This window comes from Coturnix japonica, chromosome 5 (genome assembly GCF_001577835.2).
Source record: "Coturnix japonica isolate 7356 chromosome 5, Coturnix japonica 2.1, whole genome shotgun sequence".
Lineage (NCBI taxonomy): Eukaryota > Metazoa > Chordata > Aves > Galliformes > Phasianidae > Coturnix > Coturnix japonica.
In genome coordinates, this window is record NC_029520.1 from 49,760,645 (window position 1) to 49,776,641 (window position 15,997).

Sequence of the window (15,997 nt, forward strand, 5' to 3'; positions counted from 1 at the left end):
TGCCATTTCACCATTATCTGCGAAAACACTGCAAAGAAAAAAGAGCAGGCTCGTGATCAATGAGTCCATTCTAAGTCAGCTCTTGTGGTTTCTGCTTGTTGCTGCTGCAGCATTTTTTGTGAGCACCCAAAGCAGCAAAGGCTGCACCGCCATCCTGTGCTGATCCGTGGCCACTCGATATAGTGGGATTTTTTGCTAGTGAATTCACTTACCAGGCTGAGCACTTTCAGGATGCTTTTTCTCTTTGCTACCAGGTTTCCCTTTGTGAAGGAGCAAGCATCCCATTCCAGTCTGGGGAAGAGAAATTGTGTGCTGCATGCAGTGAGCAATACATGCACAAGGGAGCTGGTGGTCTGCCTTTGTGCAGGGCTGTGCGTGTGAAATCCAGCCAGGCTGTGTGGTAAAACAAAGCCTGTGGTTGGATGCTTAGGAGTGCTGAGTGGATAAATATATTGTTCACAGCTTGCTATACAGGCTGCATATACCTCATGGCAATTGGTCAAGAGTAATTCTGACTGTTCTTTAAGGTGGTATTGTTGTGTATGTGCAAAGCAGAAAGTAACTGCAAGCAGCTCAGGGGCATTTCCATGGATACCTTACAGCTTCTGACATTGCAGCTGCAGCAATGTCCCTTTAGTTTGCCTTGTGATCGGTAGCCCAGGACACTGCACACGTGGAACAGTGCGTATCTCTTGCAGAGTAATGAACAGAGGTTGGAGAAAGCCAGCTGGCCTCTCCAGTGCTGTGTGCACCAGCATGTAAGCAGTTAACACTAACAGGCAGCGGATCCTATAGGCATCAACTTTGTTCCTTCATGTCCTGATCCAGCAGACCCTATGAATACTTTTCTCCTCTCCTCCAGCTTCCACTGAAGGAATCTTGCAGTTCAGTTGCTGAACTATGCTCTCTTATGATGCTGCAGAGTAGCTGCCTTTTATAATTCATTTAGCCACATCCCCAGGAACTTAAAGCACGATAAGGAAATCAAAGGCAGTACATGGGAATGATGCAGGGGTGTGTGTAAAGGTTTCACTGCTTTTATGCTGCTGTGCAATGTAGGTGATGAATGTGGTGTGATTTTCTGTCCATGTGTCGTGGTTTGATGATTTTTGATCAGTTTTCCTTATCATAGCATCATGTAGTCTACTGGGAGTTAAAGAGTTATGACTGCATTTCTATGGATTGTCAGTATTTCTGGTCTCTTGGTCTCAGAAGAGTAGAATGAACTACAACTCCCAGAAGTTTTTTCTTTCACAAAGGCTGACACATGCTGGTACTTGTCTTCTCACAGTGCTGTTTTGTGCATTTGCTGTAGGTGTCACGGCCTCATCACACCTCTTTGACTATGGCTCCAGCTCAGCCAATGGGGCTGACAGCTCCTTCTACACCTCTCTGATCTCGGACGTCCACTACACCACTCCCCGGGACAGCACCTACTTCACAGGCATTTACCAGCAGGAGAACAGCCCCATTCCCTGCTCAGGCAGCACGGAAGGCTTTAATGCACTGGGGCATCCCGTTCAAGATGTGACTGGGTTTGAGTCCCGTGGCTTGTTTAGCTTGGATTCGGGAATTGAGATGACACCTGCAGAGTCTGCTGAGGTTGACAAAACCTTAGCAGATCCCATGAAAGTGGAAGGTTATAAATACATGGACATAAGTAGACCAGAAGAAATAAAGTACCAAGAAAAACACAATCCAGACTTGGAAGATGAGAGCCCAGACCTTATTGATGAGTACCGAGGAACACCCATCGGATCCGGCCATGCTGCTGAACCTCAGAGGACAACGGCTTCAGAGTCCATAAAAGCTCCCAAAGAGCAAGACCCACTTGAAGACAAAAGGTTTAGAGACCAGCACAACACCTCTGTGGTGACAGACCCCATCAAGATCACACTCACCGAGACCCCTGGTGCCAGAGAGGCCCCCAGCAAAGAGGCAAGTCCTACACAGCCCACATCTGGTCTGAAGCCGAACCCTGAGGTGGTACCCACAGTGACAGTGTCAGAGCCAGAAGATGACAGCCCAGGCTCTGTCACACCACCATCCTCTGGCACAGGTAATGCTGTCACCATCACCTTTTTTTGCTGTTCAGAGAGAGGTTGCATTGTTAGCTCTGCATTTGTGGAATCACTGTGGAATCACTGATGGTAACAGGCCTTCATGGTGGAGGTGTTTCTGCTCTGCTCTTGTAGCTTTTCACATTGCTGGTGGTCAGCAGGATGCCATCAGGTGCACTGTCAGTGATTTTGGGGTTTCTTGGTGATCCCAGCGGACCACACTGCCCAGAGGGATGCGGGACCAGGGTGCTGTGAAGGGCTGGGTTATTTTGTTAGATTTTAATGGCTGTTTAATGCCTTTTTGCCCTCGCAGAGCATTGGGTTGAACAGTTAAAAATGAGCACTGTTTTCAGGTGAAAGTGCTGCACTTGGAAAAATGCTGATGAGGGAAATGCTGTCATCTCATTTACGGGGGGACAAAGGGCCAATTTCTGATAAAGGCTGCTGATTGCTTGGCTTCTACTGTGGGGTGGCAGGCACCAAATCCCTCACGTTTTCCTATCATCTGATTACTGCAGCACTGTATGATGTCTGTTCCTCATTTCCTATATTATACAACTGCTGTTCACCGTTAAAACATGGAAGCAGTGTAGCATTTAAAAAGAAATGAGGTCCTCTGTCAGGAAACAGAACTTTGAAACTTGAAATTAAATATCAGCATCCTGGATCGATACCCTGTTAATTGAAAATGAGAGTCCTCGTGCCAGAACGTTCATTCCTTATGAATGAATTCCTTAAAATGGCAGTTTGGGACTTCCACCCTTGCTGACACAGAGTGAAACTCTTCCAGAGCTGTGCATGCTTTTGTGCACCTTCAAAACAGAAGAAAAAGGAGCCCTCATTGACTCTTAACAGCCTTCGTTAGTTAGAAGCTTTAGGAAAGAAATTAGCTTTAAAGCATCCCATTTTTCTTCTTTTGTTTGACTGGGTGATATCACACACTACATCTGCAGCAGCTTTTATCGATTTACACTTTTTGCACTAAGAGGTAATTAAGAACTTCAGGCACTAATTATTATTTATGCCATCCTTGGCAGCTGTGAAAGGACTGAATGGCACTGGGTAACCGAATCTCATTGCAGCAGGTGAACAGTGTGTGGCTGAGCCTTGTACTGGCTGAGCCTTGTACTGGCTGAGCCTTGTACTGGCTGAGCCTTGTACCAGCTGCTTGTGGCTACAGAGGACTCCCCTTTACCAAGCTCAGATCACCATCACCTTTGTGCCTCAGCTTTTCCCTTGCTAACTGATGATAGTGATACTCCTTTTATGAAATAGGAAATAACCTATGAGGACAAGCTTTGATTACTGTCAGTCACTCCAGATGAGATGACTTTCTGCCTGTGTTACCAACTCTTCTGAAGGGTTCTATGCTAGTGTCAAATATATTGTTTGTTGCCTAAGCAGACAAAATACCACTTTTTATTAATTTTGTTTCTTTTTTTTTTCTCCCTTTCTTTCTGTGCACAGAACCATCAGGCTCAGAATCACAGGGCAAAGGCAGCCTGTCAGAAGACGAGCTCATCAGTGCCATCAAGGAATCAAAAGGTTTCTCCTTTGAGACCTCTGAGGTGCAGCAGTCAGCAGCTGTTTCTGCAGAGAAACAAGAGCAGAAGATAAAACCTGGGCACCCGGCTGTCCCCTCACCCATGGATAATGAAGCCAGCAGCGCTGAGTCTGGGGACTCAGAGATTGAACTGGTCTCAGAGGACCCATTGGCTGCCGAGGAGGTGCTGCACTCCAACTACATGACCTTCAGCCACATCGGAGGGCCCCCTCCCTCACCTGCCTCCCCGTCCATCCAGTACAGCATCCTGCGCGAGGAGCGAGAGGCTGAGCTTGATAGCGAGCTCATAATTGAATCCTGTGATGCCTCGTCGGCCTCTGAAGAGAGCCCGAAGAGGGAGCAGGACTCCCCTCTCATGAAGCCTATGGTGATGGACATTATCAAGGAAGAGAACAGCTCACGTGCCAGCGCCTTGGACTATGAAGCTAGTAAAACAACAGAGAGCAGGATGAACAGGGAGAACCTGGAGGACTCTGCATCCTACCTGAAATGCTCCTTTGTTGCCCCAAAAGTAAGCTCTGAGCCTCCAACATCTGCTGTCAGTACCGAGGAGCTGAAGGAAAGAATAATCCTGAAGAAACCCATTGAAGAAACTGTTGTTAACCAAAGTAAAGTGTCTTCCAAGGACTCTGGGAAAAGAAGCCCCTTGGCTTTGCCTCTGCTGCCGTTTTTAAATAAGCAGAAAGGTAATTGTATATGTTTCTGTTGATTTTTGCAATGCTACTGAGAATTATAGGTTGGAAAAGACCTTTAAGATCACCAAGTCCAACCCCTATCCTTTCCCACCACGCCCACTGACCATGTCTCTCAGTACCACATCTCCTCTTTTCTTGAACACCTTCAGGGACAGTGACTCCACCACATCCCTAGGCAGCCTTCTAATACATTACCACTCTTTCTGAGAAGAAACTTTTCCTAATATCCAGCCTGAACCTTCCCTGACACAGCTTAGTGCCATTACCTCTTGTCCTATGACTATTTAACTGGGAAGAAGGGGGAGGAGAGGGAAGCATCTGCTCCTTGCAGGGGAGATGTTTGCATTGTTGACCAGGGGATGCTACTAGCACTGGGTAACCACAGCTCAGAGCTGGGTATGCCCATGACAAAGCAGATGTTCCCAAATTTGCAGTAGAAAGGAACATTTGGGTTGCTCAAGCCTGCTGTGCCCCTGGCAGAAGCTGGATAGAGTTCAGGCAATCCCCACCTCTGCTGCTCAGTGAGCATCTTTTTTGTCTGTCCATCTTTGTGCAGACCACTGACCACATGATAGCCTGGAGATGTGTCAGGTACATTTGTGGCACACCATATCTGATTTATCCAGCACTGTGAACCCAAGCATGCAAATATGTAAGGAAGCAGCCTGAACATGTGCAATGTGCTGAGGAGCCTACTGCAAGATCTGCCGTGCAATTAGATATGTTAATACTGATATTCTTAGAGGTAATGACTTAATAGTATTAATAGGCTGAATAACAAACATCATTATTACTCCTTAGTATGTTTTCCTGCCAGATCTCAGAGCACACAACATCACACCGCGTCTCTCTTAGTTCTTATTCAGGTGGGTGAGCTCTGTCTTTTCTCTCCCCATTCTCAAATTCCCCTTTTTCAAGGCCTTGCCCAGGCCCTGCCCAAGCTCTCAAAACTGCAGAGCTGATTGAATTTCCCTTGCGCAGCCTTCCTGCAGTATGTAGGTTGGGTTTGGCTCCTGCAAGGTTGCTGATTCCTGCAACCACATTAGATGCTGAAGTTGCAACTAGGCAGACAACTCAAGATCTTAGATTTGGGAAGTACCTGGGCAATACTGGAAGGGCAGCTAATTTCACTGTACTGTGATTTTGAGTTTTCAGGCCCCAATACAACTTGCAGGGACATGCACCATTGTCAACACATCAGCTTTCCTGGAAAATCCCTCACGCTTCCTTGCAACCCATCTTTAGAGCAGGTCTGTTTCCTCAGAGAGATTATTTTCTTCCAGGCTATACAAGTGTCTTTGAACTCATAGTATAACCCAACACAAAATCCAAAATTCTAAACTTCATCTGGCTGTAGCTCTGCTAAACTCAGTGCAGCTACATACAGCACAAATTTAGTTTCTCTTGATCTTATCTGGAGTCCTTTGGCCTAACTTTTCCCTCTGCTTTCTGCTATTGTTTAAGCTGATGCTAGCAGGGGCTCATTCCCACATGGCAGTCATGGAAGATCCCTGTGTGCATGACTTTCTACCTGTATCACAGCATGTTCATGTTTCTTATCTACATTCCCATAGGTCTGCAGTGGCAGGAAGGTTTCCTCCAGGCCAGGTATGAGACAGCTAATTACTGCTTGGTGATGCACAAGTACTGTATTTCAGTTTCTGCTTTTCCCCCCTAAGATGCTCCAGTGCCAGAGACAAAGAGAACAAAAACAGAATGTAGCGCCAAGAAGATTATTGCTAAATCTTGGGTTATTTTTTAAAGCAGGTTTCAGGGTAGGGAGAGGTGGGCTCAAGGTGTTAAAAGTGAATAGTAGTGGTGTCCAGTTTACTCTGCCTTCCTATCATGGGTATTTGCTATGTCTGGGCACCAGTTACATTTATGGGTTGAATATAGAGTATAGGACTCTCCTGACCTGGGAAAGAAGAATTTACCCCCTCACTGACTGACATGAATTCACATGAAACACTTAAGCTGTTTTTCAGATGTGAACTGAAGGGGCACATTAAATGGCCTGGTGCAACCAGCGCATTCCCCTTGTTTCTCCCCAGGCAGCATGATCTTGAGGTGGGATTGGCTGGCAGAAAATGGCAAGGCAGAGCACATCCAAGGGGACAGTGGTTGCCCTTGACTTGAGGTCTCGGCAGAGCTTTTCAACAGAGCCATTAAATATGTGCTGTATGCCAACCTGGGTTCACATGCCAGGCGTTTGGCATGGACCACATTCAGCCTAGTGGTAAGAACAGAAGGGTATGGCATAGTGCCACTCAATGGAAGTTCAGCAAAATGATGTCATCCAAATCATTAAGAGAATTATCTTAGTTATAAGTGTCTATCATAAAGGGGATACCAATATATAGACTGTTTAAACAGAAGAGAAAACCTTGCAGAGTTTGTTACCTCCTTGTTACATGTCACCTTGGTAGTGCTGGTCCACCACCACACACACTGGGGCCCGGAGTTCGAATCCCCCCTGTGGCGCAAGTGGTAGAAGTGCCACTCTGCTACACAGAGGCTCGAATCCCGGGAGCTGGACTCGATGATCTGTAAGGTCCCTTCCAACCCGCACGAAACTATGAAACTATGAAACTATGAAACCATCATTAAGACAGAATGATCTTTGTAATGTACTTGGAATCCATGTGGGAACTGACCTTGCTGTGGTGGTCACAAAGTCAGTGAGCTCAAGTCAGTGCATGCTCAGCATTTCTGAACCTTTATAGAAAATCAGTGGATCAAATGAAGCTGTTCGACTCACATAGCTGTGCTCTTGATGCCCAATTTTAGGTATTTCAGTTGCCTTTGTCCAGCTCACAGCCAGCTATGTGAAATTTAGAAGTAGTCTGACACCAGGTTCATGTCTAAGTTTGAACAGTTTTGCATTGTGATACTGTAATTCCATCAAGGCAGAGAACAGCAAATGGATGTGGGGTTTGCGCAGTGGTAACTCAGCATCTCTGCTTAACGTCTGTTGCCATCCAGTGGCAATAACAAAAATGGGCAGTGACTTCCTACCTCCTTTTTACTGGAGCTGAGTATCTCAGGCTGTAATAGCAAAGCTATCCAATGCTGTTTGCTGCTAGTCAGACTCACTTGCTTTTTTGCATAGTCAGAAATGATGCACTGCTGGACACAGCTCATTCCATCAGGATTTGGGGCTCTTCTGGGTGTAGTTTTGGGGGGAGGAGGTTGCCAGCTCAATTCCATTTTTATTTTAAATATTCAAACACAGAGAAGGAAGGTTATATAGATGTATTTGTGTTATCTAGTAGCCAGAGCAAAGAGTGTGGATGCTCTTCATTTATTTTCCTTTCTCATTTTGTGGCAATTTATTGCAGGAAAAGGGGGACTCCAGCCTGGGGCTGCTGTCATGCTGCGGCCCACGCACTAGATGGCACAGCTGGTAGGACCCAGGCTCCATGCAAGGACCTCAGCCAAGAAACAGTCTGATAAAATTCAGTGTCTAAAATGCTGTCTTCTGCACTGCAGCTGGTGCCACCCTGCGCATCCTGATTTCTCTGCCTTTTGAAGGACCACTGTAATGTTCATCTGGTTAGTCACCTGCAAGGGTGGCCTCTCTGTTGTCCGGAGCTGTCCCACTGTGGATACACACAAAGCCACATGGTTTTTTTCCCCTTAATCTCTGTGTCCACCTCTGCTTCTTGCTGCAGAGGAGCTGGTTTGGCAGTTTCTTAACAGATTGTTTCCCAGCAGAGATCTGCGAGAGTCCTCAAGTTATTGTGAATGGTTTTTGTTTCATCAGGATGTAGTCTGCATTGTGTTAGCACATCTCTGCTGTTGAGAGTTTGCTGGTGAGGCATTTTCCTATGGGAAGGGGATGCTTGGTAGGGTGATTTAGTAATATGAGTCTTGTTTCTCATCTGCCTGCTTCTCTAGGCTGGCTCTGCAATCAGCAGCAATCCAGGCCGCAGTTTAAGCATACGGTAATGTTAGTTTAATATTGTAGTGCCATCTGCTGTAAGTGCCTCCACACTCCAGCCCATCTGTTTTGCCTGTTAGAGTTTGCTTCATATGGGATTCTGATAGCTTTGCATCCTTTGCAACGTCCCCACTTGGAAAAGGTATGGAAAGAAGGGTGTCCTGCCTTTGAGCCAGAGCATTTTCACATGTAAAACCACCTGGAGAGGTGAAGGCATGAATCCAGGTCTGGCTTTGCCTCAAAATCTTGGGTTACATTGGTGAACCTGTTTGCTCATGCTTCCTACATAACATAATTTAGGTGGGAAGGGCACTGCGGAGGTCTCTACTCCAATCACTTGCTTGAAGCAGCTTGGTCACGTTGCTCAGGGTCTTGTCTATCAGCCCTTCCAGGCAAAGGCAGATATTTGGGATTAGATGAGATCTATGAATTTAGGTTGGTCCTGGGACACTGCCTGGGCTCATTGAGCTCTCAGCATGATACAGTGTGGGGTATAGTGGAGATACCATGGCACACGGCTTCATGCAGGGGCTTCACTGAGGCCTGTCTGGCCCTCAGCCCAGATCAGCATTGGAGCTCCTGGCAGATGCTTGCGGCGCATTTGGAGAGGGCTCTATTGGCAGATGCTCCACCTGCTCCCAGGCATCTGCTGAAAACAGTTGTCATTCCTTCTTCATCCTTCTTTACTTCAGGCTAAACAATTCCAACTTCTTAGGGTTTATCTCTCCAGTCATGTCTTTGAGCCTTGGGAGCCATTTTGTTGTTCTCTTGGCCCTTTTTTGCCAAAAGTCAGTTAAAGGAGATGGCTGATCCCTGGGGAGAGTCCGAGCCAAGCAAAGAACAGAGGAGTTTCTCTACTCTCCTCTAATGATGGTTTGCATGAGCAGTACCTGGGATCAGTAACCACCAAGGGCAACAGTGTCCTCTCACGCTCAGCACAATGCATGTACACTGCAGCCTGACCTTTGAAACGTCTCAGTAAATCTCATATCCTTCAGGTCTCAACCTTTGTCATCCATATCTGGGGCATTTTAAGCCATTGTATCTCTGGCATCTGTTCTCTCCCCAACTTTTGGCTGTGCTCCCTGTATATTGGGTAAGGCCAATCTTATAATGAGTGTCAAAGCTTAAACACAGTGGCTGGATGCTCAGAGGTGCTTTTAAAATTAAATGCAGTTTAATGTAAGCGGATCATACATCTTCTCCTGGGACTGCCATCCACTCCACTATCCGTCTGTGAGCTAAATAGAGAGCTATAAAACTTTGTAGACCTCATCCTTCTGTTTCCATATAGCTTCTGTTGAAGACTGCCTCTAAAGAGTCACTGAAAGACAAAGTGCTCGAACAGAGATCTCCAGTAGCTACGGCACAGGATTGTGTTTAGAAATGTGTCTTGCCAGGCCAAGATTACAAGATTACCTCCTGAGCAATAAAAAAATATGAAAAAGAGCTACTTATACTTGTGATTCTGTGATTCTGTATGTCTGTGCACAGGTGCTTAATTGTTGCATGAAGCATTTCGGTATCAAAGACATGGATGGCAATATCTAAGCCAAAAGCAGAGAGTTGCTGGGTGTCTGTATACATAGAGGAACCCACCAAGAACAGATCCAAAGGGTAGAGATGTTTAACAAGCGTAGACTTCTTTGTCTGCAGGCACAAGTTCATGGCTTGCTCTGCTTGTATCCTTGTCCAAGTCTGTGTCCACGCCATGCCAAGCCAAGCACCCAAGGATGGCTCAGTCCTGCTCCTGGTAAAGGCTGCAAGGAGACAATAACCCTGCTCGCAGGTGATTTTCCATTCCTATGAGCAAAGCTCAAGTGCAGAGTTGACCACAGCTGAAGCAAATTTTGTAAGCTCAGATCTTGACATGTTGCCCCTTTCTGTGTCTCTTGGCATCAACAATGATTCAGCTTTCAGATGAGGTGATGTGATGTTTTTAAGGCCAAGTTGCTTGTTTGTTGTGACTGTAGCACTGAGGATCTGATCACAGTGACAGTTCCCCAGATGTCTTGGTACAGCAATGTTTTGCTTGTTTCAGACTTAATCCTGTAATTCTTCAGATATTAGGCCTAGTAAGGATTTCCCCAGATGTTATTCAGCTGGCAGTTAGAATGAAGTTAAAATTAAAGTGTTTGACTGTACTGAAGTTCTGGAAGGGGTGCATGTGATGGAAGCTCTCCTTCACTGAGAATAGAAGCTGTAGCTGGATATTGATTTTACTGCTGTTTATCCTTCTGAGAGTACATTTCTGATTGGGATGTGATAACAATATCATCTGAAACAGGGATTTTATTTTCTTGGGAAGCTGTTGTGGTCACATGAATTAGGATTGCGAGGGGATACTCAGTGATCCAGTGATTCAAAATGTTTGATTTGTCCCCCAGAGAAACAGCATATGGCATTTCTGTTGACTCTTAACCTGATCTTGATTACCACGTTGTTTTGTTTATTATATTATTTTGTTTATTATTGCAGTGAATTTTTTCCTAACTCTCATCTTTTAACCAAGCCAGGAATGCACTCTTTTTTTGCAGAGACACATCCCAGCTTTCCTCTCTTTTCCCTCCATCTCTCAGTGGCTCAGTGGTTACATGGGAACTGTAGCAGTGATACATCATTTTGGTGTTTTGCTTTTACAGCACTTCATTTGTGTGTGAGGAATAGAAATAATTATGGAAAAATATAGTGCTACATGAGAACAGGTCACTTTGGATGGCATTAAGCTGACTGACCACAGGTCTGACAGAGGCAGGCCTACCTGTGGTGGGGACACTTGGCGATGCTAATGTTGCTTAAATCAGCTCTGAAAATGACAACAAAGATTGTCATTTATTTCCTATCTGGTGCCTTGTTATTTTACATGGCATCAGTGATCTCTTGAAGTTCCTTCCAACTGAAGCTGTTCTGTGATTCTGTGATGCTTTCCTGTATATCCCTACAATCTCTGGAAAAGAAGTGCAATCTGTTTCACAGGTCACATGGACATAATCCACAGCTCAGTTCATGTCAGTGCAAAGTGCTGAGAGGTGACCTCAGGAGTCCTTAGAGCTTGGGTAACTTGAGAAGAACAAAAGGGATACAGATAAGCAGTATTACCTTTGCAAAAAGCCATGTCTCAGAGGAAGAAGGCTTTCAAGACAATACATTTAACCTGCAATATGGATTTTGCATTAGGTCATCCAGATTACCAGATAAAGTAGGAATATCAGTAAAGACTGTCCCCTTCCAAACTGCATCCTAAAGAATAATTTGTCAGGGAAACAGCTCTTGGTGTTGTTGCATCATCTGGCTGGATGTAGACACTGCTGGGGCTTCACATTTCATATAAAAGAGCAATATGGAATCATTTAAAATGGCTTCTTATCTTCTGACTAGCAGGTGCAATGAGGAAGCAGAATTTAAGGAAAAGAGCAGCCACAGGTTTCCAAGATCTGATAGTACCCACAGCCTGGCTGCTATAAACCTCTGCCTCATGTGGAGTTAGTTGGGATCCGCAGCAGTGTGAGATCAGAATCTAGAGTCTGGCAGTCCCAGAGGCACTGTTTTCACAGCAGCTCATTTCTAAGCAGCCACACTCACCGCAGCGCTGTCATCAGAGGCAGGCATCGCACAGACAGTGTTTCCTGTTATTCTGGGGGATAGAGACCCCTCCTTACAGATGCAGAGGGAGATACTGCATAAGTCCTGATGAAATGCTGATAGCATCCGCCAAACACAGCCTGCATCTGGGCAGCTGGAAGAGAGCGGGGCATGAGAGCTCATAGAAAAGCCAGCAGAGATTAATAGCCACCATTTCTGAAGATTACTTTGTCAGCTAATGTACCATTGAAACAAGAGCAGCTATGCTCACTGCTTAGGTTAAATGCAGAAGCTTCTCCGGGATATGCAAGTCACTTCCAAATAGAAAGGGATGCATTCACTGCTTGTTTCAGATGCCTGCACTGGAGCTTTGCTGCTGCAGGAAGAGCACACCCGTGTGTAACCTCACACAAAAGAACAAGGTTTTCTCCAGCCAGGGAGTTGTAAAGAATAAAATTTAATCAAAGCTATAGTAGTAATTGTGCTTTCTGAAACAAGCAGTCACCTGTACACTTTATTTGTACAGGCGGTTATTGCAGCTGGATGTTATGTGCTGACTGTGCTGCCTGGTGCTCCCAGACACAGTAATTGCTCAGACAAATTAGGTCAGAATTGCGTGGGCAATAATGTTTAGTGTTCCAGAGAAACAGCCCTTGCTCCTCTCAGGGAAAGGGTCTTAGTGCTGCAATTTTTGGGAAGGAAAGATGGTTCAGTCCCAGCAATAGCACTATTAGGAGCAGCATGCCTACAGGTTTGGGCCATATTTAGAACATTGCTTTTCTTAGAGCTGCAGATTGGCAGTGAGGGGCAGTGAAACAGATTTGTAGACAAAGCAAGAAAGGAGATGATAACATCCTCATTTTACAGATGGCTGCTGAAATACATGCACACTCATCTTAAAGCCCCTTTGCCTGGGAAAGCTGTTGAAAAGGGGGTTGTGGTTGACTAATTTATTATGTTATTAATTGATTTGTTGAGTGAGATGAATTGATTTCAGTGCAGCAGCACCAGGTATATGCCACAGAACTGGGAAATGGCCCCACTTTATTTCTGAGTCCTTGTTTGCAAGACCATCTCTATAGCCTGGTTGGTGACCTTTACATCTGCTAGATGCCGGTAAGAAATTAGTGGGTGTCCCCATCATTCCAAGTGGCAACGAGCAGGGGCAGCAAGGTAGGAAGAGTTTTGAATAGCACACCATTTCTATCAAATGGATAATTTCCATGTATACAGATGTACGTCCATGTAGCTGTGGCAATGTGCTTTCTACTTGTAGATTTTACTCCTCCAGAAGCAGTGAAGGGGAGATTATGCTGGAAGGAAGCTTAAAAGAAGAAAAAAACTGAAGAGCAACTTAGTGCTTAGCGGTGCTGAATTATTCATAAATCTGGCTGGCCAAAGTAACACTGCAAAGGGAAACAAATGAAGGTGCTGGAGAGAAAATGTCAGATGATATGTCAACCAAATGCATGAGTGTCACAGGTTGCATGGAGAATCTGGCCTGGGATCCCAACTCCTAAGTTCTGGGTTGCTGCCTGCCCTTTATAAGGGAGAGTGATCATGTTGGCCATGAATTCTGGTGTGACTTTGGTGATGCCTGGGGGCCTTTGTTAGCTTGATTTGTGACCTTTTCTTCCAGGGAATCTTTTCCTTTGAAGGGAGTAGCAGTGAATGGGGAATAGTCAGCATGCAGCTATCCAGGACCACAGCTGTCCAAGGCCAGAGGCACTGATCTGCAATGCAGCAGGTAGAACCACAAATTCTGAACAGTTAATTTCTGTGCAACAGAATGGCCAGGTCACAACCTGAACCTATGGTCAAGTACCAGCTGAGAACACATATCTAACCCAGGGAGCTCATGTGCAATCAGTGCAGCTGTGTGATCAGAGGGGGTGGACTCTGGATCCACCCCCCCCCCCCCCACTCTCATTTAAGGGTTAGCAGCCAAGGGAAGAGTGTTTCTTTAGGTAGAGATTGTTCTCCTCTTGAGCTGTCACTGGTCATCAGAAGGGGTGAGCTAATTTTTCTTTTTTATCATCTTCTACTGATCATAATGCTTGTACTGCAGTAGAAGGTACTTTCATTGTCTTCTTTTACAGTGCATCCTGTCAGTCACATCTCTCCAAAGAATGTGCCATCTCCCTTTGTCCTGTTTGAAAGAGCTGCTTTCAGCGCTTCCTGTCCTCCTGGTTAAAAATCAACTATGAATTTTTTCAACATCTTTTCTCTGTGCTTCCTCTGCAGATGAAATCTCTTAGAGTCGCAGAATGGCTTGGAAGGGACCTTAAGGATCCTCCATTTCCAGTCCCTGTGCTGTGGATAGGGTTGCCAGCCACTAGATCAAGCACTAGATGAGGTTCCAGTGCCCCATCCAACCTAGCATCCATCCTTCCTAGTGTCCATCCTTATTATTTATTGCCCTACAACTCACAGTAGCAGCTAACAGGAGTGTCTGGAGTGAGCAAAAACCATCTGACCCACACCTGGTGCTTCCACAGGGAAGCAGAAAAGATCATTGTGCTAATGGTGAGCTCAGAAGTGGGGCTATGCAGAAACTTGAGCCCTGCTTGAGGAGCAGAATTTTTCTCTGCTGTTTCACTGGCTGCTAAGACATAGAAATCTTCCTTGAATCACCATGCAAATGGCTCTGCTACATATAGCTGAGCTCTCCTGGGTACTCCCGAAGAAAATATTCAGTGCACTTGGCTTCACTCCTGTTGTTCTGATCTGGAAATTCCAACAACTGAGATTTTCTGCTGCAAGTCAGGAGATATTCATATGAAGGCTTTATTTTGCCCTGTGGGCACGAGTGGAGTGAAAATCTGCAGTTAACAGATCTAAATCAGACATGCATATACATATGTATGCGTGCAAATGTAGGTATTAGATATCTGTAGAATTCTGTAAGTAAGACCCTCACATCCACTTCCAGTAAATGCAGAAAATTAGTGTTGACAGCAGGTCTCTGTGGCTGACCCAGGCTGAGTTAGTTATCAGTTTGTCCCTACCAGCACTGGCTGGGAAAAAGAGAAGTATAAAATATAGACTCATAAATTATCCCAAGTTGGAAGGGACCCATAAGGATCACAAAGTCCAACTCCTAGAGCTGAAAACAAGGAAGCACATAGAAAGCATCTTCTTTCTAAAATGCCAAGGTTTGTGTTTTCCAAGGATAAATATGACTCCCAAGGTAAGATCTATGTCTCTGTGAAGCCTCCAGAGCATCTGATGTGTGCTGTGCCCTTCTAGTTAGCTGGAGAGTCCCAGTTTTCAGTGTCCCTTCTCATGGCTGTTTCTCCCCAGAGACTTGGAGAGGCATCTTTGTTAGCTCATTGTAGTTGATCCCCATCAGGAGACTGGAAAAATGGAATCACTGCATAAGGATCTGCCACGGTTTGGGTTTGTTTGTTGCTGTTTTTAAGCAGGATTTAATTATGATAATTGGATCCTTTCCAGGAAGGGTAGATACAACATGCTCTCAGCTGTGGAAAATCCTGCAGGATTTCACTTTTGCTGACCAAACTGAAAGATCTCTAAAATGCTGAGGTATCCATTGTCTATCATTTTGTCAATCCAATATAGGAAGGGAGAGGATGTAAATATTTGCTGGAATTGCGTGTTGGAGAGCACACAGTGATCTACATTTGGTTAATCTGCGTTGCAAGTGAAGTCAGAGGAATAGCAGGTGACTGTGGAAGGCTATAGTGCTAGACACCTTTCCTAAGACACACAGATCTCGTTCTAGCTTCATAAGGAGAGAGAAAGGTCTCTGCTGATTTTTGTTTATTCCAGTTGTAGTGTCTGGAGCCGCAATCAGGATCTTGTGTTGGCCAAGATGGACATGTGCAGTATGATCCTCTCCTAGGAGAGTCTACAGAATAAATTTTGGTCTAAGGAGGATTGTTTAAGGCACAAAACCAGGAAACTACACCATTTTGTGCTGGCTGAGGTCAGCCCTGCCTTTGATGTTGCCCATTCTCCTTTTCACTTAGGACACAATAGCTCTGGCTGGAGATGAAGCACAGCCATCCCATGTCAGCAGATGATTCCTCCTGCTGTGTGCTAAAAATGCTGCTTCTGCTGTATGTTAGAGGAGCGGAAGTACGTAAGGGCTGGAGGACCAAATGGTCTGTTTTAATTATTCATTATTTGCAGT

At 45.3% G+C, this 15,997-nt stretch overlaps 1 protein-coding gene across 1 annotated transcript in view; it reads left to right on the forward strand.

Annotated features, from left to right (window-relative positions):
• Positions 1–15,997, forward strand: part of RTN1 (reticulon 1) — an 86,242-nt gene that overhangs the window by 46,827 nt on the left and 23,418 nt on the right. The window contains exons 2-3 of the mRNA XM_015865783.2: positions 1,316–2,059; positions 3,528–4,310. Coding sequence (XP_015721269.1) covers positions 1,316–2,059; positions 3,528–4,310 — 1,527 coding nt within the window. The remainder of the gene's footprint in view (positions 1–1,315; positions 2,060–3,527; positions 4,311–15,997) is intronic.